The sequence below is a fragment of the Antechinus flavipes genome, chromosome 5, assembly GCF_016432865.1.
Source record: "Antechinus flavipes isolate AdamAnt ecotype Samford, QLD, Australia chromosome 5, AdamAnt_v2, whole genome shotgun sequence".
Classification (NCBI taxonomy): domain Eukaryota; kingdom Metazoa; phylum Chordata; class Mammalia; order Dasyuromorphia; family Dasyuridae; genus Antechinus; species Antechinus flavipes.
In genome coordinates this window covers 66,160,335-66,184,911 of record NC_067402.1, presented here as the reverse complement: position 1 = coordinate 66,184,911, position 24,577 = coordinate 66,160,335, and the positions used below count along the sequence as shown (strand labels likewise).

General features: G+C 36.8%; 1 protein-coding gene across 24 annotated transcripts in view; it reads right to left on the bottom strand.

Annotated features, from left to right (window-relative positions):
* SVIL (supervillin) overlaps positions 1-24,577 on the bottom strand; it is a 256,175-nt gene that overhangs the window by 128,579 nt on the left and 103,019 nt on the right. The window contains exon 1 of one of the 24 annotated variants that reach the window (XM_052001677.1): positions 9,078-9,172. The exons of the other annotated variants lie outside the window; for them this stretch is intronic. Within the exon in view, the coding sequence (XP_051857637.1) occupies positions 9,078-9,144 (67 nt within the window). The 5' untranslated portion in view covers positions 9,145-9,172. Of the gene's footprint in view, positions 1-9,077; positions 9,173-24,577 lie in introns of those variants that run through there. 24 annotated transcript variants of the gene reach the window in all.

Below are 24,577 nucleotides of genomic sequence, written 5' to 3'. Positions count from 1 at the left end.
TACGAATTACTGTGCACTCCAAAGTCATATATCTACCATGAGCCCCCCATCCACATTAGTCTGTAAGCTCATAAGGGAAAAAAGTATTAATTAAGTAGTTATTCTATGCCACAAACTATAAGGACTTTTCCTTATTTAAATTGCATCTCCCCCAGCCACAGTGCTCTGTACCAAATGTTTCTTAAATGGAATGAGACCTAACTTTCATGATGTTGTGGAATAGCCCCTGAATTTGAAGGCTGATATCTGGCTTTGAATTCTGCTTTTTTTCTAATCAATTATAAAAAGATCATTCACTTCACATCTAGTTCTTCAAATGAAAAATCAGTGGGTTTAATGAAATGACTTTTTTCTAATTCTACAATATGTATCTTTTTAAAAAGGAAGCAAACTCAATGATTATGTATGTGTTAGCAGCAATCCACATTTTCAGCCTCATTTTGATGATGAATTCAAATCCACAAGTATTACTATCTACTATGTGCCAGATACTCTGATGACAAATAACATGAGCAGCATCCATGATGGTTATGATTACTAACTTAACATTGTCAGCCTAGAAAAAAAGGGGGAGGGAGGAATAAGAATTCTGACTAGTTTAGTTGGAAACTCGTTTCAAGATCAGGGCTGATAAGGAATATTTCTAGTCTTCTTTTCTTTCTTTTCCAATGACGTTTGGTAGAGGGGCATGTTTAGGGTGAAAGTAGCTGATTCTGGCAGAAAATCATGAGATATGACAAAATAATTCAGCATCACTCCCACTTCTGTACCCTCACTCTGGAAAATGACTGTGTTTTGGCAGAAGTGATCACAACCTGAATAAACAATGTTTCCTTTCAATTATATTAAGCCTCCTGTTCCTTTCTGAGCAATATTCATTTTGATGAAATTCCAGCATAGAGAAAAACATCTGACTGTTTCATTGAAGTTTGATATGATAGGACTTTACCTGAATTGCTTTCTTTTAATGCTCCTAGTTGCTCTATGCTGAAGAAATAAAGCAAGCAGCAGATTTAAATGCAGTCAAAACTACCACAAGAAATTACTGAAATGCATTCCCAACTCCTGCCAATACTCCTCCAAGTTATGGCTATATCACTTAATCTCCATGCTTTGGAATCTTTATCCAAAGGAAAAACACAGTAGTCGTGTGGAGAAAGCTACGTTATATGGCAACAGACGGTTTCCAAACAGTTTGATAATGTTATTGGAAAGAAGGAATCTGAGCTCCTACAGAGAAGGAATTGTAGAACAACTATCTACAGGTTTCTTGACGTTCATCTATGCTTTCCACCTTGAAATTAAAAAGAACTTTAAGGAATGATTTAGAGTTCCCTCAAAATCAGGAGAGAAAATGTATTATATTCATATATTCCCCTTCTAATAAAGAAACAACTACCAGCTTAAAGTGGGCAAATGAGGGACACAAAATTCACTGCCACTGGGTTGACTAAGTAGCATTAACATTTTCCACTTTAAAGAAACTATAGAGTCACACTGTGAGATACAGTGTGAGTGTATCTCACTGTGGGATACAGAAGAAACATTTCAAAGGTTTCATTTTAAAAAATGTTTTAATCATCAAAATTAACAAAAGCATTAAATGTTACTAAAATTGCTTTGGGTAGTTTTCCTGCCATGAAACTTTTAAGAAATTGATGATTTCCTTCCGAGGTTAGATGCCAGAGGAGGCTAGGTGGGTTTTCTTATTTCTTGCTTCTAAATCATATTTTTGCAACCTTTTTTTTTTTTTTTGAGGGGGATGGTGAACCATAGTTTTCCTCTGCCCACTTATGAAATTAAATCATTAAACATCAAATTATGTATAAATTAGTTTGGAAGAGTTTGTTGAGTTTTTCATAATACTTTTCTCCTGCATCTTCCTCTATGATTTCTGGTATATAAGGTACATTATCTTTCTTTTAACCTGGTTGCTTATTGTCCATTATAAGCAATGAAGGCCAGTGAATCCCATCCTGCCAGCATTCATTCTACTTAGTTTTAACTTTAAAAAAAAAATAGTATTTTATTTTTTCAAAGACATTTTTTCAAGGACAAGAAGGTCCTGCAAAACCTTGTGTTCCAAAATTTTCTTCCTCTCCCCCTTCTTCTTTCTCTAGATAGCAAACAATCCTATATAAGTTAAAAGTATTCTTCTAATCATATTTCCATATTTGTTATGCTGCACAAGAAAAGTTAGATCCAAAGGGGGAAAACACGAGAAAGAAAGAAAAAAGCTAGCAAACAAACAAGCAGCAACAACAACAAAACAGGTGAAAATACTATGCTTCAGTCTCCATTCAGTCTCCATAGTTCTCTTTCTGGATGCAGATAGCACTTTCCATCACAAGTCTATTGGAAATGCCTCATTGCTGAAAAGAGCCAAGTCCATCACAGTTGAACATCACATAATCTTGCAATTACTGTGTACAATGTTCTCCTAATTCTATTCACTTCACTTAGCATTAGTTATGTAAATCTTTTCAGGCTTTTCTGAAATCAGCCTGCTCATCATTTCTGCTACAATAATTTTCCATTACATTCATATATTATAACTTATTCAGCCATTCCCCAATTTATGAGTAATCCACTCAATTTCCAGTTCCTTGCCTTTGTTTTAACTTAAAAAAAAATTCTGGGTTAATTTTTATCAAGGACTTCAATATTTTTATGGTTTGGTTCATCTAGAATTGTGCCAATTCTGTGATTCTTAAACAAGAATCACGTATTATATTCCAGTAGAAACTCCAATAGAAACAAAATTTCCCCTAGAATACTGAGTCCACAACATTTTCTTGAGGCATAAGGACTCTCAGACTTATAAAAATTATCCTCATGAGCTTCAAAGAATTAAATTAAATTAAAATAACCAATGGCAATTAAAAAAATAAAAAGTAACCCAAAAGCTATGGTGGGTCAAAGCAATTGTAACATGCTACCAATAATGGTTTCTATGGGAACAGAGTGAAAGACATTCTTGAAAACACACATATATGTGATATTTTGAGAATGGGATGCATCAAATAGAGCACATCTTAGCACTCACTAGACTTTATAAGGAAAAGGCTCCAGGATGTTGGGTACCAGCTCTTCTGGTGACATTTATGGTGAAATATGGATAAAACAGAGATAAAAGGCCAAACAAGGATTGTGGTCCACACTGCTAGAGGAGAACACATATTTACCCCAGATGCAGTTGTGTATTGTCAAGTCAGTATGATATAACACAGTACTGGACTTGGAAACAAGAAGCTCTGGATTTTAATCCTGCCTTTTCCTAACTGGAAAATAAAGGAGCTAGACTCAGTGACTCTGAAGGTCTTATCCAGTTCTAAATCTAGGATCCTACAAAGAAAGGTTCACAGAGATGTAAATGATAAATGTAACAAATTCCAGGATACGCTAAGATCCAAAATCATTTCTCTCTGATCCTGAACTTAGATCGACATATGAGCTCATTTCCTAAATGGATAAAACAAAGGGAAGATGCACCTAACACGTAGCATGCAAATTTCCTTTTTTTTTCTTGTCTAAAGACATGCAGGTAGAAAGAAAGAAATGTGGACAGAATCATATAATATGAGAATCAATATATATAAATATAAAGGAAAGAGATTTCTAAAGTATTGCCAGTATTTTACAAGTGGAGAAAACTATTTGAACTTAAGTATTTTCTAATTCATGAAGGAGTGAGATAAAAAGGTATAGAACATTATGGCACAAAATTTTCTGGGGCTAAGAGCCTAGACCCATGGTGGGCAAACATAGTGATACTACTATTTTAACACCACTGTTCCTCGGTGCAGCAAGAAACATTGAAAGAACCCCTGCAATGGGAATCAGTAGGAAACAATCATTATTTGGAGGAAGAAAAGGAACAGAGAGAAGATTTTGAGTGAAAATAAAATGATGAGAAAATAGTACAGGTCTAGATAGAATAAAGCACCTTTAAAGAGCTCACATGCCAAAAAAAAAAAAAAAAAAAGAAAGAAAAGCTCACAGAATCAAAAGCTCCCAACCATGAGCTGGCAAACAATTGTAAATTATTCATCATAAAAATACATGTCAGCTGAACAAGCCAGCACTGGAAAATAAAAACAAAATCCCACAGAGACATCCTGACCCACTCGTAATGGGCATTGATGTTGTCACATTAACAGACCCTGGGGGCCTTAGGGAAAGCAGACTGACCAGTACTTGCACTAGGCTTCCCAGTAAGGCTTCATGCCATTGCCAGACTCTAGTTAGCAACTGCCTATTCAATTATTTCTAATTTTTTGAAAAACTTGACAGGGCCAGCAAGGCAGTACTTCCTGAAGATTAAGCTATTGATTGTATATATGCCTGCTACAGAAGAAAGATGTTCCTTGACTTTACACATTATCTGTCAATAAATTTCAAAAATTAAAAAGTGTCATTCAATTCAAGTTACAATAATCTACCAAAAAACTTGCATGATTGAAAATTTCAAAATGAAGAATGTATTTTATAGTTCAGTTCAGAGTGTATATGTGTATGTATGTATAAGAGATATCTTTTTATACTCAGAATGATCATAAGAGGTATTCTCATTTTTGTCACAGGATTTTATTTATGCATGTACATTCCTAACATGGGGCAGAAATGGCTGACATTACACTATCCCTCCAGTGGGAAACACATTTAATCCTTTTGTTTCCCATTTATCATGTTATACAATAAATTCCAGATTCCTAACTTTAGCATAATCTTTTTCCTGTGTGGACCGTGAAATGCTTCGTGCATTTGGGGTAGTGGTGATATTTTGGACAAGTCTGCAAATAAAATCTTTGGTTGTAACACCCCATAAGGTAATCTAAAACAGGCCAAGTATGTGGAAAGATTAAAAAAAATATCTTCAGCAGAAAGTGCTATTGCAAGTCTACAGCTATTTTAATATGCAATATAGTGAAAAAGGATATTGCCAACTTTGATGCATGGAAACAGCTTCTTTTTCAAAAAGGGAAAAAAAAAAACTTGCAATGTCCCCTTAAAATTCTCCCCCACAAATTTAAAATGCATGTACGAAATTGTATTCATAACATTTCAAAATGAGAACCACCTTGCTTCCCAGCACAAAGTGCAAATAAACTTTGAATATAACTAATAATTCTTAAAACGATTCAATTACCTGAGGTCTTTCTCAGGGAGGGAGATTACCAACAATACTCCAAAATCTAAATGTAAAAAATCCCATTTGAAAAATGTGACATATTAAACTATAATAAGGCTGAACATTCATCCCAGAATGCAACAGATGGATCCTGCATTGAGTCCTCTAAGATGGCTAGAGACCTAGCTGCAGCATAGTATTTATTTATACTTTCCTCACATGTCTGAAAAAGTGTTAAACTACTTAGAAGTCTTTAAAAAAAATTCACCTATCCATTAACCACCATCACAAATATTTACTATACAGAATCAGCAATGTTCTAAACTGTCATAGTTTTTCTTTCCCAAAAAAATGTTTTTACTTTATAAAAATCTACTTTTGAAATAGAAAAACTTTCTAACAATTAACATCCATTAAAATTATGTAATGTTACTTTGAGTCATAAGCAACTGTTCACATAGTGTAATATTCTTCTCTAAAATATAGCCTGCTCCCAGAAAGCATTATATTTTAGAGATTTCTTCTAGAACCAGGAAGTTATATTAGATGGCAAAAAAGTAAACATTATAAATTATCAGTAAATGATTTTACAGTTTAACAGAACCATAACCTTTTGTTTCTGACAAATACACCAAATCCCTTTGTTTACTTTGTGCACAATTAGTCAGGAAGCATGATGAGATATGAATGGCAACAGAAGTGTAAGAGGGCAGTCTTCAATTTCACCTAGTTTTTCCTAGAACATGTTAGCCTGCTAAGAGATGTCAGAAGAGGTCTAAAAGAGAAATGTGGTGGAATTTTTAACAATTTTCTTGATAGTGACATTCTCATTATTTATTCCATTATTCCAAGAGGCATCAATTAAACAACTACTATATTTATATTTAGTATACTATATACTAAGTATAGCTAATGTTCAAAGAGCTTTGGGAGGGGAAAAAATAGATAATGAATCACAGAATTTCTGAATTGGATGGGACCTAAAAGGCTAACTATTTTCTCTTTAATTCTTAATAACAAGCCCTTCTACAATATTTGCAAAAATGGTCACGCACAGTTAGATTTTAAATGTTGAATATTTGAGATTGATTTAATTGTTAAGAAACTTTTCCACATATGATTAAATTTCTTATTTGTAATTTCTGGCAATAGCAATGATCCTTCACTCTGAAGCCTAGCAGAAGAAATTAAAGACACTGTCTTTTGAGTAATCTGGGGGCTAGAGGGAGGGGAAAGAATGAAGTAACTAAAGATGAAAAAGACATAAACAAAAAATAAATGCATATCAAGCAAAAAGAGATAATGATTAATAAAATTTTCAGAAAGATAGAATGATGATGAAGATAGAAGGATAAATAGATAGATGGACGGACAGACAGACAGACAGATATAGATAGATAAATGGATAAATAGATAGAACCTAGTTTATGCCAGACACTGAGCTAAGTGCTTTATAAATATAATCACATGTGATACTGCCTCTTGAACTGGCCATAAGGATGAGGAGATAGGGAAGGACATGAGGTTGATGTTAACAGTTTGTAGGGTAAACATATCTTCTACAAAGTCAAAATTAGCTTGCATAAGTTCATAATAACGTTTTCAAAAATCAGAGGTACCATGGTGATTAATAAATTACAAATCTATTTTAAGAGTTATTGAATAATAATGTATCACAGGGGACAGAGAGCCAGTTTCAAAGTCAGAAAGATCTAGGTCTCTTAAGCTCTCCCTGTGTGAATCTAGGCAAGGAATTTAGCCTTGAATTGATCTAGGCAATTCTCAGATTTAGTTTCAGATGCCAGTTTCCATGGTTTGAGCCAGTTTCCTCACCCCCCAAAATTTTCCATACCAATGAAATCCCAGATGCAGTTTCTATCCCTTATCAATTCATAAGAGTCTTTTATCATGATGGTAGGTTTTTAGATGGAATCCAAAGTACAATGTAGGAGTCTGCCTCATCTTTTTTTTTTTTTTTTTTAATGTTGAAAGAAATTTAGAAACCATTGATGTAAGCCAGATGAAAGGAAGCTAAAATGAGGAAGACATTCTGTAAAGAGTAGGAAGGAGAGAGGCTCTGCCAGAGCTAGAGTTCAAAATTAGTAGAAACCCAAAAGAATGTTGAACTACAGAAAGTATGTATATGGATTGGATTATTTTCTATTTAGGGGAGAGAGTGAAGAGAAGGGGAGGAAAAATTGGAACACAATGTTTTGCAAGGGTTAATGTTGAAAAATTATCTGTGCATAGCTTTTGAAAATTAAAAATCTTAGGGCAGCTAGGTGATGCAGTGGATAGAGCACCAATCCTGAAGTCAGGAGGACCTGAGTTCAAATCTGGTCTCAGATACTTAACACTTCGTAGTTGTGTGACCTTGGTCAAGTCACTTAATTCCAATTGCCTCAGGAAAAAAAAAATTAAAAATCTTTAATTAAAAAAAGAGCTCCCTATGCACATCAAAAAAAAAAAAAAGGAAATAAAGACAGAAAGAAAGTATGTAAATGGGAAAAGTGTCAGCTAATGGAAGATTTACACTGAATAACAAGGATGACAGGCAGTTGCTATAAAAACTTATGTTTCTATTTAACATATATAGGACTGCTTGCCATCTTGGGGGGGGGGGAGGGGTGTGAAAGGAGGGAGGGGAAAAAACGAAACATAAGCGAGTGCAAGGGATAATGTTGTAAAAAATTACCCTGGCATGGATTCTGTCAATACAAAGTTATTATTAAATAAAATAAAATTAAAAAAAAAACCTTATGTTTCTATTCTAGATCTATAATTTCATCTACACAGACTTCATCTACACAGATACAGGTACAAGAATTGCCTCCAGGATAGAAAGGAGCAATATGCAACTTAAAGTCTTAAGAGAGCTGCCTGGGCACCATTGAGATGTCTGGTGACTTACCAATATGAGTCAGAGACAGGTTTTGAACTCAAGTTGTCACAGTTCTAAGTCTGGCTCCTCCTTCCCTTTATTACCTCACTCTGCCTGTTTGAAAGAAGGCATTTCAAAAACTATTCATCCCGACACTACTGAGATCCAACAAGCAGATGGTGTGACACGGACAAACCTTCATGTTGTAAGCTGTGAGGCAATGCCATTTATTAAAAGCAAAGACTTTCACTGCAGAGCTAACCCATATTAAATATGAACAGAGATACAGAACAGCACTGGCTGACAAAAGAGCTTGTTCGTCCATGCATCAACATACAGACTGATCTTGGTGATCTCCAAACGTGCCCAAGTTCGTGTCACTGGCAATGTGGCATGAGTAATAAACTCCAAATCATGCCATCAATCATTTATGACAGAGGGCAAGGAGAATGTCATCTGAGAACCAGTGACAATGGGGTAACCACCCAACACAAGAGTTATGGGAGAATTCAAAGGGAAGAATGATGACAAGAAGAGTAGTAATGGCTACCATTTATACAGCACTTTAAGGTTTGAAAAAGGTCTTATTTGTTAACTCACTTGATCATCATAACAAATCTGTGAAGTAAGTGCTATTATTGCCCCCATTTTGCAGGTAAGGAAAATGAGGCAGAGGGAAGTGGTATGTCCAGAATCACACTGATACTAAATACCTGATTGTGTTACCATCTTACAGATATGGAAATTGGGGTAAAGAGAAGTGATTTGCTTGGGGTCACAGTTGCCTGATTGTATTTCATACCCGTTTTACAAATAAGAAAATGGAGGCAGAAAGAAATGACTTGCCTAGGGTCACACAGGTAATAAGTATCTAAAAGAGGTTTCAAACTTACATCCTTCTGACTCCAGGCCCAGTGTTCTATCTATAATGATATCTACCTGCCAGAACTCATTCTTTGATTCTTCTTTTTGATTCATCTTTTGAACTCACTTCTCCCACTAATAGCAGAAATTTCTAGCTGGGCTTCATGAGTCCAGTAGAGAAAAGCCAAAATTTATGCCTACCAATTTTCTTTCCTCCCTTCTGACTGTGTGCTTCCATCTTACAGTCCTGTCCCTTGTCTTTCTTCATATCATGATTTCCTCAGTATTTGTTCAAGCAGGATGGAAAGTCCTTGGAAAGAAGAGATTCTTTTTACATCTTTATATAACTAGCTACTATCACAGGGCCTACCATGTAATCAGTATTTAAGACATCTTTGGGGAACTGAATTAGATTCCTAACAGGGCACACTGATCTGTTAAACATTTTCTTTTGCACCAATAAAGTTCCCCATGTTGCAGAGAACTAATTTAAGAAGTCTTTTATCTTCTTGCCCTCTTGGAGTTTATCACATAAAAAGCTGTCAGCAGAGTAGTGAAAATTATGAAGATAATATGATGATGGTGGTGATATACTTCTTACTAAAACTAAGGAGAAAAGATAGAAAAAGAAGAGAAGGTTCACTCTTTCTCCTGAAACTCATCATACAATTGTTCAATTTATTCTTTTTATGCTGTGGATTCTTGACTTGGAAGTGATGAAGATGAGTGGGTAAAAGTAAAGTAAGATAGGATAGAAATGAGGAGGGAAGGATCAGGGAATGGGAAAAGTTAGGAAAAGAAAAGCAGAAAGGAGAAGACTAAAGGAAAGGGCAGTAATTGTCTGCACAAAGCTGGTGAAGGAAATCTAATGTAACGGCATCACATATAAGTGGTCTATTTGGTTAGGTGCTTGTGTCTATGCAACAGCCAATAACCTTGCTAATAACATCACCAACAAAAGATTAATGAAAGGCAAAGAATTCAGGCATGCTATTCTCTCTCACCTTAGATATGTATAATTAACACAGGTTCGAGACTAATTCCTTGACTAGGCTCAGGAACACTAATGTCAGTGAAAATTCAAGGGACAATTTAATTGGGTAACTGGAGGACAGACTCATAATCATGAAATTTTCGAGACATGGATTTTCCACTGAGCAGGACTGGTGCCATGTGTCATAAGAATTTAGACCTATCTTGAAAACACAGGCAAATATACTTGCTCCTTTGTGGGGAATAAGAAACACCTGAATTCAGATAAGTCTTTTGATATATCCTCTTCCATCTGTTCCTCTGAAACAAAGCAGCATCTGAAATTTCAGTTCAAGGATCTTCCTAAGAAATAAAATGAAAGGAACCGAGGGAATCGGAAAAAAGATAGAAGCTTTCCCTGACTTCCAGCAGCTTTCTAGCAATTCTATCATTTAGCCAGGGGAAGAAAACCTCCAGGGAGAAAGATGGATTCACAGTTTTAAGGATACATCAATAAAGTGCTTCTGCTTCAAGTGCTAAGTTATGCGTTATGAACAACAAACTGCTCCCTGAGCTACCTTTATAAGAGTGTTCTATTGATTGACTACAGGAAAATAAAAGGGATAAGATAAAATGAGAAACTCAATGCTCTTTAAGCCTATATTTGAGCAAAGAATTTTAAATCTTACTAAACATCATCATGATATGGCCAGAGCTTCTAATCTGCAAAGGAGAAAGCAAATGTATGCTCAGAGAAGGTAGCTGAGAAGCCCAACATCACACAGCTCACATGTAACAGGCCAAAACTGGAATCCAAGGCAACTCATTCCAAAAGACAATACTCATTAGGCATCCTTTCTATACCACCTTTCCCAGTGTTTCTACTCCTTTCCCCCTCTGCTACATATATATACATTGTTAAGAACTAGTTCTTGGAAAATACTTTGTTACTAGAAGTCTTACATTTTAAAAATTATCTTAATTGTTCTGTTCATTTCCTAAGATAATTTGAGACATGGTTTTATATGCCTTCCCTCCCCACTGGGGTCTACAAAAACAGCACTAAAAAACAAGAGGAAGGGAAATATCGTTGCTTCCTTGGTCTAAAAGCAAACAGTCCTATGCTTTCTCTTACCTCCCCAACTAATCTTCAGCCTTCAAATACTATATCTGCACATGAAAAATTCTAAGTGCAAAGCCCTCTCATCATAATGCATTATAATGAATGTGCCAGTATTGGGTCATGTCTCCCTGGGTTTGGACTCCAGCTCCCAGCAGCATGTTAGGTTTAGCTGCCATCCGGCAATGCTTGTCCCCGGACACCAATCTCAGCTACTTACCTAATATGGCAATGTACAAGTTGACTGGCTGGCTTATAGGTCACCCAGTGTTTACCTTGCAAGCTGTGAGCTTGCAAGACACCAGGGAGCCTACCTTTTGGCAGAGGAGGGATTACCCATTGCCAAAAAACTCTAAAAGGCTTTACTGTGAGGATATTTACATCATAATAGAAAATTTGGGGTTTGCAGTGATGAGCCAGACAGCAGCCACATATTCCCGGTTTAAGGCTTAGTTTGAGAAAGAAATCTTAATTGCAGCAGTGACCTAGAACATATTAGGCGATTAAGGCAAATCTCTTTTTTATCCTTTTTTTTTTTCCCAGCTTCAATACAGAACTTGTACAAAGTCACATCTTTGAAAGAGTTCACTTAGTATGCAAAATACCTTTCCCAGGTTCAAATTCAAAATAGCAATGTGCTACTTCCAAATAAATCCACTGTCTACATGATCACAAGTGATCCCCCGGTCAGATGCAGTCAACACAGCCTCAACATCCCACATGTTAGGTTATGTGTCAGCCAATAAATACACAGATAAAAGTAACTGCTAGCTCTCCAGCCAGAAGTACAGATATGTTGGCTTAAGTCTGCTTGAGGAAAAAACATTCATATTTTTTCTTTTTAAAATTCCATTAAAATCCAGGCACTGAGCCTCCCAAGGTACATCCCCCTTCCCCCCTTTACATATAAGGAGGACAGTTGTGCAGAGATTAATTGCCAACTCATTTATCATTGTACAAATCTCCCTCTGCTTTTGTCCATTTTCTTATTGTCATTCAAAAGGCTTTCCCCCAGCAGGATTTCACCAGAATATGATACTTTCCAATTGAATTTTAAACACTACCAGCCTCTCCATTTTTTTTTTTTAAACAATAGGCTAGGAGATTGAACCAGAGTAAAAACCAAAGATTAAAGAAAAAATAAACTGATGATTTTAAATACAATAGGATGTAGTTAACTTTATTTTTGGTGACCCCAGTCTGTCCTTCTTAACAACGGTATGCTTTCCTTTCCCCATATGCTCCCCTTTCCCTGTGTACCATTTTTGATTACTTACAAAAGCTAATAAAGCATCAACACAGTGCTTGAAAGGGAGCTCTGAATTTGGATACCAAAGTCCCAGGTTAATATCTTAATTTAGCCACTTGCCACTTATGATCTCACAATCACCTTTTTGTGATAATTTTGCAAATGAAGACACTGAAATCAAAAAAGGTAAAAGACTTGTCCAAGCTAATAGTATTTGCTTAATAAATTACTTCATTGATTGTTAATGATTGGAACTCTGAACACATGAAGTTAGAGTTATAAGAAAACTTTGTGTGTGTGTGTGTGTGTGTGTGTGTGCGCGCGCTTGATTTTAAACACTGATGGTCATGTAATTCTATTCATTGCACATATAACACTGATCTATCCATGCAACATTTTTAGATATCCAATTTAATGGTCAAGATTTCTCTCAAATCTAGTCTAAAAATTCATGGTCATGTAAAGTATGGAGAAAAAAAGACGTAATATTAAATATTCATTGCTGGTTCTTTAATTCTACTTAATATAAGTTTATAAGTAAAATTTTTTTGGTAAATAAAAGTTACCACCTAGATTGATATTTTGCTGACTTTCTGTATAAATAATGTGAATAAATAACCTGGTTATGGACCAGGCCCACCTGGATTCAAGTCTCACCTCTGACACATACTAGGGAGATCACTTGCCCTCTTACTTCCTGGTATTCTAAGCAACTTGCTTTTGGTTGCAGAAAAGTTCCCAGGAGCTCCCTATATCAAGAAACCTCAGGTCCTATCCCCTATACCTGTCCCTTAGCCTAGCATCAAAAGAAACCAGATTCCTGTGAAAGGCCATGTCCAGACGGCATTGCAGCAGAGCTAAGATTAGCCTCAATAGTAACACTAATAACAGCTGACACATGTAGTGTTTTCCTGTTTATAAAATACCGTACACACAGAATCATATTTGATCCTCATGGCAAACTTATCAGGTGTTACTCCCACTTTACAAACAGTCCCACAGCTACAGGAATGGGTCTAAGCCAGATCTCTGGGGATTCTGAAGCCAGCACTCTTCTCCAAGCTCACCCTTCCACCCATACCACATCTGAGACAATGAAATGATTGGAACGCCAGTTTGAGACCCTCACGTTACAGGCAAAGGAGGAGGGAGGGTCCACATGTGGCAAACAGGTGCAGAAAGCATTTAGTCAGCGGGCTGAGGGTTCTGCCAACTGGAAGGAGGCAGGGGGAGGAACCTACATACCAAACATTTTGTTGCTTTTTTTTTTTAACTGAATCAGAAGAAAACTACACATTACAGTTCCCAGTAAGCTATATCTAAATAGCTTTCATTAGCTAGTAAAATTAAAAATAAATTTAAAAATAAATATTCTTCCTTCCACAGTACAAACCCACCCAAGCTGTCAACTGTCCATTATTCAAGGTCTGGTTATCTAGTTTGTGCATCTCTCCAGTTCTTGACTCTCCTCTCCCACAGCCCAGAATCTTTTGACTGCTTCTTCTCTTATTAGCACCTTCAGAAAGAAGGCATGGGAAAGGGAAGGAGGTGAGACCATGCAGTCAACTGAGCTCTAAACTAGCAGTTTTTGCTAACTAGCTCTGACTGCTAATGGATACAAAGAAATAAGGAATGAAGCTTGGAGTTAACATGAAGATCTGGGCATCATGTTGGCACTTAACTGAACTCTACTAATCTCAGTTCCATGGGGACTGTAATTTTAAGAGGTGCAGCTGAAAAATAAAGCAATTCTAAAAATAGTGCCACCAAGAGCTACAGTTCATAATTTCATATATATCAAGAAAGTAAAATAAGTAGTCAAAAGGAAACACCATTTTACCTTTCTTCCTATTTCGCTGTCCCCAAACACAGTCTAAAAAACCACTTATAAAAATGCTTAACTTTATCTTCTCACTGGAATTTCTTCTTCCTGAAGCTAGAAAGTTTCAGCATAAAATGGTCACTCTTGGCCTCTGTAATTATAAACCAGGAATTAAGGCACATGGTATGCAGTTCTGAAGATAGATATTGAGTCAACATCCAGAACCATAACTGTCTATTTTTGCATCTGAAGCAAGCTGGAGTTGATGGAGGGATAACTTACTTGAGACAGTAAAACTTTGGGAGAAAAGACATGCAGGAGTCACCAGAAGATTTTTGAGCTGTAAAGTACTCCCTGGTACAAGGTTTTCAGAACCCTTTCAATTCTTACATCCTGGAACAAAGCCCTCACTGCCCCACCCAAGTTATGGTAATATCAACATAGCAACATTGCAAAGTTAAACTCTGGAGCACTCAGCACTCCTGCTTTCATCCCTTGCTCCTGACAAATGCACATCCTATCTTCTTTCCTGTCATGCAATTTAAAACAACTAACAGCGGTGTAAAAGTGAAAATCGCAATAAAGAAAGTATCAGCTTGCAAAAGACACATTGTATTTACTAAGGTAGCATGACCATCATTGATTTGTATCCCAGGTTACCAACTCTGACATGATGCTTTTGTTCCTTCTTTCCATAGTGGATTGTGTACCTGGGGATCCCCTGTGTATTTAGATTTTCATTATAGCAATCTCACTCTGACTCTCATAAGCTTCCACTGGGCACATGAGAAACGGGGCAGAATTTAAAGCAGGAATAGAGGAGAGCCTGAGATCAGGTCTGTCACCTCAACTTAACTGAGTAGTACTCTTGGGATAGAATCCTCCTTCCTCCAATTCATGCATGTTGCAAAATAATTCAAATGGCTTTACTGTCTTAATATGTGACATGAGAATGTAATATCAGACGCACATGATTTTCATTTCACCAGAGTTCAAGAAATTTAGTGTAAGGCTAGACACCAAATGAAAAACTGGCCAGTCCTAAAACTTCCTAACATAGTGAAGCTCAAAGAATTGGGGAGGAAAAGAACAGATCAGAGAGAAAAAGCTGAATAAACTTTAGTTCTACAAACTTAGAATTATAGGGAACACAGACTTAAAGGTGAGAAAGTCAAAGAGGGCCAGATTCAAAACTTCTCTCAGTCTCAGTTTGCTCATCTGTAAAATGGAAGTACAGACTAGCACCTACTTCACAAAGCTGTTGTGAGGTCAAATAAAACAATATATGAAAAGTGCTTTGCCTGCTTTAAAATGCTATATAAATGTTAGCTATGACTACATCATCTCATGCAAGGTCATAAAAGTAAAAAGAAGCAGGGAAAGGATTCAAATTGAGCTTCTCTGATTCCAGGTTCAGCACTCTCTCTACTATATCCCACACTACCTCTCATCATTTGGGAATAATTTGGGACACAGCAGTAGTGTCTGTCATTCAAATAACAAGGAATTCTGCAGTTGTACAGACTTAGAAAATCACACATTAATATTACCTATACTTCAGTGGGTATTTTAGTAACCATTTCCCAAATATATTTCAATCTGCTTCAGGCTTACTCAGAAATTTTTCAGGTGTTTCTGCAGCTCAGGTGGCAAATTTGACACTTCTGGTACACATCATAGGAAATTCAAAGTATAAAAAGTACCAAAGGGAGAATTAGTTTAGTGATTAGTTTTTATGTGTGAAAAGCTACCCTTTCTTATACTTTCAAATTTTTAATTTTGGCCAATACTGATGGAACAATACAGACTGGTACCTTCTCTGCCATTTACCTTTCTAGAAAGTTGCTTTAGGCTTGAAGACATTTTTTATGTATTAATTTCTCATCTAGACTGTATTTTCACATTTATCTCATTTTACTTGATCATAGCCAGTCATACACAATTAACATTTCAAGAAGATATGTTTGTTTATAAATATCAATGATTTTTACAGAATTATAGGACCAGGAACTGCTCTGGTTTTACTCTGAAAGACCCTATTAAGCTACATTTACTACTAGGAATTTGGAGGAATTCTAGAGAGGTCATTTATTCATTACTTTATTTATTGAGTACTTATAAACTGGTAAGGCTATAAAACTAGCATACAAATACAGAATTAGGTGAAATGACAACTGCTTAATAAAGAAATATAGAGTTATGAGAGTCTAAGGAAGGGGGGAAAAAAACTACATCCATTTGATATAGTAGCAACTAGGACAATACAACTGAGGCTTTATCCCAAGGTATTTAATTTAGAGAGCCCTTCAGTAGCACAGAAACAAAAATGAACATGCTTACTTAGCCCGGACTGGCTCAGAGCTGCCATATGCGCCCTTGATCTTGACCTCATTGTGTGTGTGGGAAGGGGGCATCATAAAGGGAGGCCATCCTTTGGCTGTCTGTCCTAATTACCGTAAGCATCTTGAAGGCATTTTCACCTGTAAAAGCGGTTTGCATAGTATGTACTTCTGCATGACTTCTGAACATTTCTAACTAAGGCTCCAAGTTGAGGAGAATTAGGGAAGGCTGTGAAGAGAAGGGAGCATCTAACCCAGATAAGACAGAATTGGGGTAAGGGGTATCCTAAACAGAAGTAAGCACTAGGAGTCAGCAAGGCATATGTCTAAATCCTAACTTGGACATAAATAAGGATCCCGATTTCCTTTAACTCTGTTTCCTCATCTATAAAATGGGAATAAGACTACCAGTAGTACTTAAATCCTAGTGATTGTGAGCTCAAATGAATTAGTGGATCTTCATAATAACGTCATGGATTTCGAGACAGAAATGACTTTGGGAATCAATTAATCCAATCCCATTTTATCAATGAGGACTGTAGGGTATAGAATAGCCATTCTCCAGTTGATAAATGGTCTAAAAGATATGAACAAAACTTTCAGGAAAAGAGACCAAAGCTTTCTATAGCCTTATTTTTAAAATGTTCCAACTCATAACTAATTAAAGAAATGCAAATTAAAGCAATTCTGAGATTCTACTTCATACCCATCAGAGTAACAAAGATGACCAAATAAAAAAAAAAGATAAACGTTTGAAGGACTATGGGAAAATAGGCACATTGATACACTGCTAGTGGACCTACGAATGGGTACATTTTGGAAAGCACTTTGGAATTATATACAAAAGGTTACTTAATAGTGTATGTCTTTTGACCCAGTTATAGCACTAGTAGGCCCATAATCTCCCAAAAGAGCAAAGAAATAGAAAAAAGGTCCTTTATGTGCAAAATTTTTTATAGCAGCTCTTTTTATAGTGGCAAAACCCTAAGAAACTAAGGGAATGGCTATTGGTTCAGGAATGGCTAGTGGAGTCAGCTTTACCTGGCTCTGGAGAGTAAATTGTTAAAATTTCAATGTAAGCATTTATACCTTGGAAATCAGCAAAGGCTACAGGTCATAACTTGATTTATGGTTCTGTTGAATATCTAGATTTCAGAAAGCTATGAAGACATTAATAATACAGATTAAACTTAAAAGTAGTTTAAATACCAAGTCCCTATTTCAAAAAATGCAAAAATAATATTAGGAAGCATAGTGAATGGAGCACTGCAAGTCACTTAACCCTGACCTCCCTACCCCCTCCCAAAAAGTGAGTTGAATGCCTTTTTTTTCCTTCAGGGATCTTGTTGTTAAATATTTACCAGTATACCACTGGGAATGGCAGCTATATGTTACATAAATATAATGGAGTACTATTTTCCTTTCAGAAAAAAGAAAGTAGATGATCTAAAATGATAATTAAAGATTGAATTGATAAACTGATGGCAATATGAAATGAACAAAACCAAATAAGTTTATACCAGTATCTCAATATTATAAAAGTAAACAATTTTGAGGATTTTTACAATTATTAAAGAATGAAATGAGTAGAAAGAGGACAACTTAGGGAGTCAAGAACAACACTATAAAAAGAAACAACTCTGAAAGCATAACAACTAAAGTAAATAAAATAGTTGTTTATGATTTCAGAGAACCAATGATGAAATCTGTTTATCTTCCTCCAGGCAGAGGTGATAAATAGGAAGGCAGAATGAGGATATATATTTTTGCATACAGTCAATGTGGGAATTTGTTTTGCATGACTATGTACATATTTGTTGCACCAATTTTGTTTTTCTTTTTCAGTGGGATGGGGGTGGGGTGAGAGCAGGAGAAAATAGATTTCTATTAATTTTTTTGAAAGGTGTGTGTGTGTGTCTGTGTGTGTGTAGGGTGCTATACATGTGAAATACTGCATGTACTTTTAAACAAAATCATTTATTAGTAGTAATTTTACTTAATTGTTTTACTTTCTTACAAGAGACCTCTCACAAAGTGAGAATGATATATAAAAGTTTGCATTTTAAAAACAAAATGTATTAATAAAATTAAATTTTAAAAACCAACAATGATAAAAACAAACCTATATCCAGGAAATAAGAGATCAAAAGATGAAGAGGTTTAGATACTGTAAGGATGCTATATGATATGGAACAAGGGGGTGACAATCTGATACTAGTCTGACAGAGGATTGGAGAGGAGAAAGACCAGAGAAAAGAATACATAAGAGACTACTGAAATAATCTAGAGAAGAGGGAGAATTATTATTATTTTTAATGACAGCCTTTATTCTCTCTGAATCGCTTTCTCTCTGTCTTTCTTTCTCTGTGTCTCTGATTCTCATTCTATCTAAGTCTGTCTCTATGTCTGTCAATATTTCCTCTCTGTGTGTCTGTTTTTTTCCCCTTCTCTCTCTGTCTCTATCTTAGTCTCTTTCTGTCTCTGTCTTTTCTTCTCTGTCTCTTTCTCTCTCTATCTTAAACTTTCTCTCTTTCTTTTCTCTCTGTATCTTATACTCTTTCTGTCTCTCTTTTTCTCTGTCTTCGTCCTCTCTCTGTCTCTATCTTAAACTCTTTCTGTCTTTTTCTCTGTGTCTCTGTTTTTTTCCCCTTCTCTATGTCTGTCTGTCTCCATCTTAAACTCCTTCTGCCTCTGTCTTTTTCTCTCTCTGTCGCTATCTTAAACTCTTTCTGTCTTTTTCTTTCTGTGTCTCCCCCCCATCTCTATCTTAAACTCTTTTTTTCTTTCTGTTTTTTTTATCCTCTCTCTCTGTCTCTATCTTAAACTCTGTCTTTTTCTCTCTCTTTCACTTTCTCCCTTTTTTTTGCTGCCTTGTCTGTCCCACTCAAAATGTAAACAGCCTTGCAGGTAAGAACTGCCTTTTTGCTCCTGTGTAAATTTCTAACACTTAACACAGACTTGGCATGTTATAATTGATGTATTGACTTGACTACCAATCAGTTGCTAATGAACCTACCCATTGACTATACATGGAAAAGAAGAAGCAGCAAGCAGTGAGGACTCCGACATACAGAGTTCTCCCCTTCCCCCCAGCCGAGTTTCCCCCAGGCACAAGAATTCCTAGTTAAAGCTCTGCACAGACACATAAAACTGCCTGGTATTTGAAGTATGCTTTGTGTGACAGTGAGCACACAGAGGCTCACATTATGTAGAAGGTAGAGGGCTAGCCTCTTTCTGACTGTGACTGATGCCCGTTTGTCTGCCTGGCTCTCCCAAGAATCAGGGGACTGCTGAATTGTATTTTGTAAGGACTCTATGTCTGAGCCTGCACGATGGCTCTCCACAATATAGCAGCTTTAAACAAAGATTCATAGCTTGATTCAAAGTTGGAAGGGACTTCAGAGTTCTCTGGCCCAACTCCATCACATTTTACAGATGAGGAAATTGAGGGACAGAGAAGCTATGTGATTTGCCCAAGACCACAGTTTTAGAGATGAGAATTCAAAGTCAGGTCTTCTGGCTCCAGAGTCCATGTTCTTTCCAGTGTTCCCAGCTGCTTCCCACATCTGTACATGTCCAGCCCCCAGAACAGAACCAGTTAATAGAACCCAGAATCACCAATTCCAATAACAGAAATTACTTTAATTAGGTGACATGTTGCAGTCATAAAAATGCCTAGAACAAGGATAGAGGACTCTCACAGTCTTGAGCAAACTACCACAAGGGGAAGAAAGTCCTTGGCAGAGCACTCAGTCCCTGTCACATGATTGCAATCATGTCTCTCTCCTCAAGCTATTAAAGTGAGAGAAACTAAGTTGTTTTTTTCTTTTTCTTTTATTTGTATCCCTATCACCCACCCAGAGCCAAGAATGATGCATTAGGTTTTAAATAATGTTTTAATTTTGCAAAATGGAGCAGAACACTTGAGAAGGGTCATGGAGCCAACTCTTGAAGCTGGGCACAGGACCCAAAATTTCATGTTTACCCGGACAGTCAGAAAATATAGTCTCACTGCTTTGATAAAATAAACCTTTCTAATACGCTTGTTCTAACACTAGCATTCCATCAGGGGACCCTCTGTCCCCAGACAGAAGAACTGACATTTGTTTTCTTTCACACTTCCAATAGGATATATTATGGGTCTCAGAATTTGTCATCATTATTTCTTTTCTTCTCCAGATTTTCTTTCTTTTTTGGATCATGGACTTCTATAGACACAACACCCTCATGTCATAATCTACATGGAGGCTAAGAACACAAGCAGACTTGGCTGTCCCCAGGTTGGTCCCTTCCCTCCTGTCCTAAACAGCTGACTTGTTACGCCAGGATCCAGCAATATATAACTTAGGATCTGCCAAAGAATATCTGTGATTCTTAGAGACTGTTACTTCATTTCTTATCATGAAGGACATGAAGATCCTTTTATTCCTAAACAATGGTTTTAAAATAAAATCAGAATCATTAGTTAACTACATAGAAGGTAGATTTAAGCCGACTGTAGAATGAATTGAGAAAGGAGACAAAATTAAAACAAGATTCCCAGTGCATACTTCAACTGACAGCTTGGGAAGATGAGATCATGCTCAAACTAACCCAGCCAAAGTAGAACTGCTATCTGCAATCGCCTTGGGGCATCTTCATTCCCTCAGTCTCCACCCTAAACCTCTCAGAAGCTAACTTCTTCATGAGGACATGCATTCTTTCAAGCACTCTTTGCAAGCCAATCTGTCATTCTGATTCGTTCCATAAATATTCAATGATGCTGATTTGGCAGGAGTACTTCTCTTCCATCTGGGCTTTGGCCCATGGTCAGATCACCTAAGATGGAAGCAACCATGTGAGAGACTCGGAGGACTTTCTTCTGAAAGAAGACAAAATTTTTCAGAGGGGCAGAAAAAGCCTCCTTCCAAGAACCATGTGGCTAAACTCACCTGCATGGTGAAAGATAGCAGATTAGGGCAGTCTCTCTCACTTTTTCTGGAGGTACTCAAGGACTCCACCCCTTGTACCTAGAACTGAAAATGCCAAATTAAATATGACCAAGGTGCCCAAGTGCTTTCCCATCATGGGAGGGCAATGGGACCTAAAGGAAAGGTAAAAGTGGTCCTTCTCTTGCCCGGCCTATTGCACTGCATAGTGCTATGAGAAAAAGAGATCTTCAACTCAGGATGGCAGAGGGGTGATGGAGCAAAGGCCTCTCATGCCTTAATATTATGTCTATCGGTCCAGCACACCTTGTAAGGAGAAACTTCAGGCTAAGAGACTGGCTAACAGCTTCTTCCCCTTCTCTCTGCTGGAAGAAATGAGAGCAAGTTCTTCATTAGGCAAAGTGGTTTTGTTGTTTTTCTTTGTTTGTTTGTTTTAAACTCCTCCTCCTCTTTCTTTTGGTTTTAAAAAGCATGTTCCAGGCCCTCAAGGGAAATAAGACAACAGCTCAAGTCCAGAAAGAGGTCAGATAAAGGAGATTGAATGTTCCAGTAAAATGCAAGAACTTTGCTGCAATCCTTTACTGATACATTTTAAGATGTTCCTCTAGGATATTAAGAAAGGAAGAATCGACCTGACTGGAAAATTAAGATGGAAATGGGAGGAGTGTGGGATACCAAGCTGTGAGCATGAACACAACACACCTGATGTCACATCACCTGAGCTATTACTTCCCTGCCTAAGAAAATCATAATCTAAATAATAAGCCTGAGCAACAGATACCAGGTCATTGACTAAAACTAGAAGTAAAAAATGCCAGAAGATTGGGACCCAACTCAAATATAATAGAACAAGTAGGCAAGAGCAGTGTTTTGACATTTCTCAAAGTTATCTTATGGGATCCCCTCCCCAAAGCCCACAATTCTCACACCTATTTCATATGTGATCCTATGAGGTACAAAACATCTTCTAAAATTTTAAATCTCTACAAAGTAAATACCCTTTCCACTGGAAATGACAGAAGAAAATGATGACAAGGGAAACTGATATGCAAGATGTGTACAGGGATAGCGAGAAAAAAATAATCAATCAATCAATATTTGTTAAGTGTCAATTCTGTGCTGAGTACCAGGACACCAAACTGCTCCTGATGAATTCAAGACCTCTAAGGTCAGATGGACTTATATCTTCAGGTTTTATTAACTGGCCACTTTATACTATGTGCTGTGCTCAGGCACGAGAGATGCAAAGAAAGGCAAAAACAACCCTCACTTGAAGGAGCTCACTTTTCAAAAGGGAGATGATGAGTAAATCATGGCGTACAGACAGACAGACCCAGAGTAAATGGGGGACAATCTCCCAAGGAGGGTACTGGCTCCCTCTCTCAGTGACTCTCTCTTCTCTACCCATGCTATGCATATTCATTGACGGTACCCCAAACTTTAAATGCTTTTTGTTCTCAATTCCTGGGAAAATTCTACAACATATCATTAAAAAGATGATTGCTGAATTCTGGAAAAGGAAATGGTGACTATAAAAAGCCAATGTGGGTCAGGTCAGGAAGGTTACATCAGAATAACTCATTTCCTTTTTTGACAGGATGACTAGATTAATAGATAAGGGAAATGCTGTTAGTATAATTTATCTAGATTTCATTAAAGCTTCTGATAAAGTCAGAAAAGAAGGAGATATAGTTCAGACAATAATACACATATAGATCTAGGACCAAATGTACAATCAGCATTAACATACCCACAAAGTAGTTAATAATAGTTCAATGTGAGCAGGGAAAAGGGCTTAGCTTGATGTTAACACTTTTACATGATTGTGAATGAATTGGATAAAAGCATGGACAGTATACACTCAACAAGTTTATAGATAACACCGTGTTAGAAGGGATGGATAGCTAACACACAGTGGGTGACAGGATGCAAAAGGACTTTGAGTGGTCTTTCAGCACTGGGCTGCATCTAATAAGACAAATTCATCAGGGAGAAATATAGAATTACCTGGCTCCAAGACAATCAACTTCACAAGTCTAAATGGGTAAGGTATCGTTAAACAGGAATTGTTCTGAAAAAAATGAGGGAGTTTTAAGGAACTGCAAATTCCATGAGTTGGCAGTGTGGTATAATGCGATCTTGAACTACAGTAAAAGGGTAGTTAATATACAATGAAATCCAGTACAAGTTAAATATTATTCCTATAAAAATCCCCAGCACAATAAAAAAAAAAAAAGAATATCACCCCATGATCATGGGGATCCACATCCTAGGACCAAATTATAAGTGGAACACCTTCCAGTGAGCTCCATTTGGTATTTTAATAACCAAATTTCCTCTAGACCATACTTTTAAAATCCATCTAATACTGAATCCAACAACTTTCTAATGTTATAAGTGAGGTGCCAGGATATTTCCAGTCCCCAGATGGTGGGCTAATAATTAGTTCTAGAAATCTGAGACCATGATATTTCAGTATAAACAGAATATTTCAACACCCCTTGGAAATCTGTTTAATGTGATTTATTTCTTCCTTAAAAAAAAAAAAAATCTCATTGATGAAGGAGTATATGGACCCACGTGCTAACTAAGAAGATTGCTATTTTGTTGAGATTTTGTTTCCAAGACATGTTACTAGAGTTAAATAAATTTCTCATCCAAAGAAAATAATGATACCCGCATAAGTAAGTTCCTAGAGAAAAGATTTACAAAACATTTCCCTGGAAGCTTCACTAATTCTCTGTCTGTTTTGCAGAATGCCAGATCTCATGCTCTCACTTAAAGGAATTAGACTTTAAGCCCCCTGAGCACAGGGACAAACTGTCTTATCTTTCTTTGTATTCATGTCCAGGACTTAGCACAGCTCTTGGCACATGGCAGGCATTTAATAAATAAATGCTTCCTGGCCAAAGCTATGAGACCAGGATAAGCCAGTAAAGTAAGATTAACAGGAGCAAAGAAGAGTCGCATTGAACAAAATAACCTTCCTTCATATTCCCATTCCCCTGCTCCAGCCTGGCCAATGTTTGATCCTATTTATTATTTGGTGACAATGAAACTAAAGAGGTGACATTTCTGATTTCAGATTACCCAAATACACACATAACACATGACTTTATGACGTAATCAGTCCATAAAGCCACTCAATTATAAATCACTCAGGATTCTTCACTCTCCCTTACTCTCCACTTTTTGATATTTTCAGGGCAGCTAAGTAGCCAGTAGATACAGCTCTGGGCCTGAAGTCAGGAAGGCTCATCTTGGTGAGTTG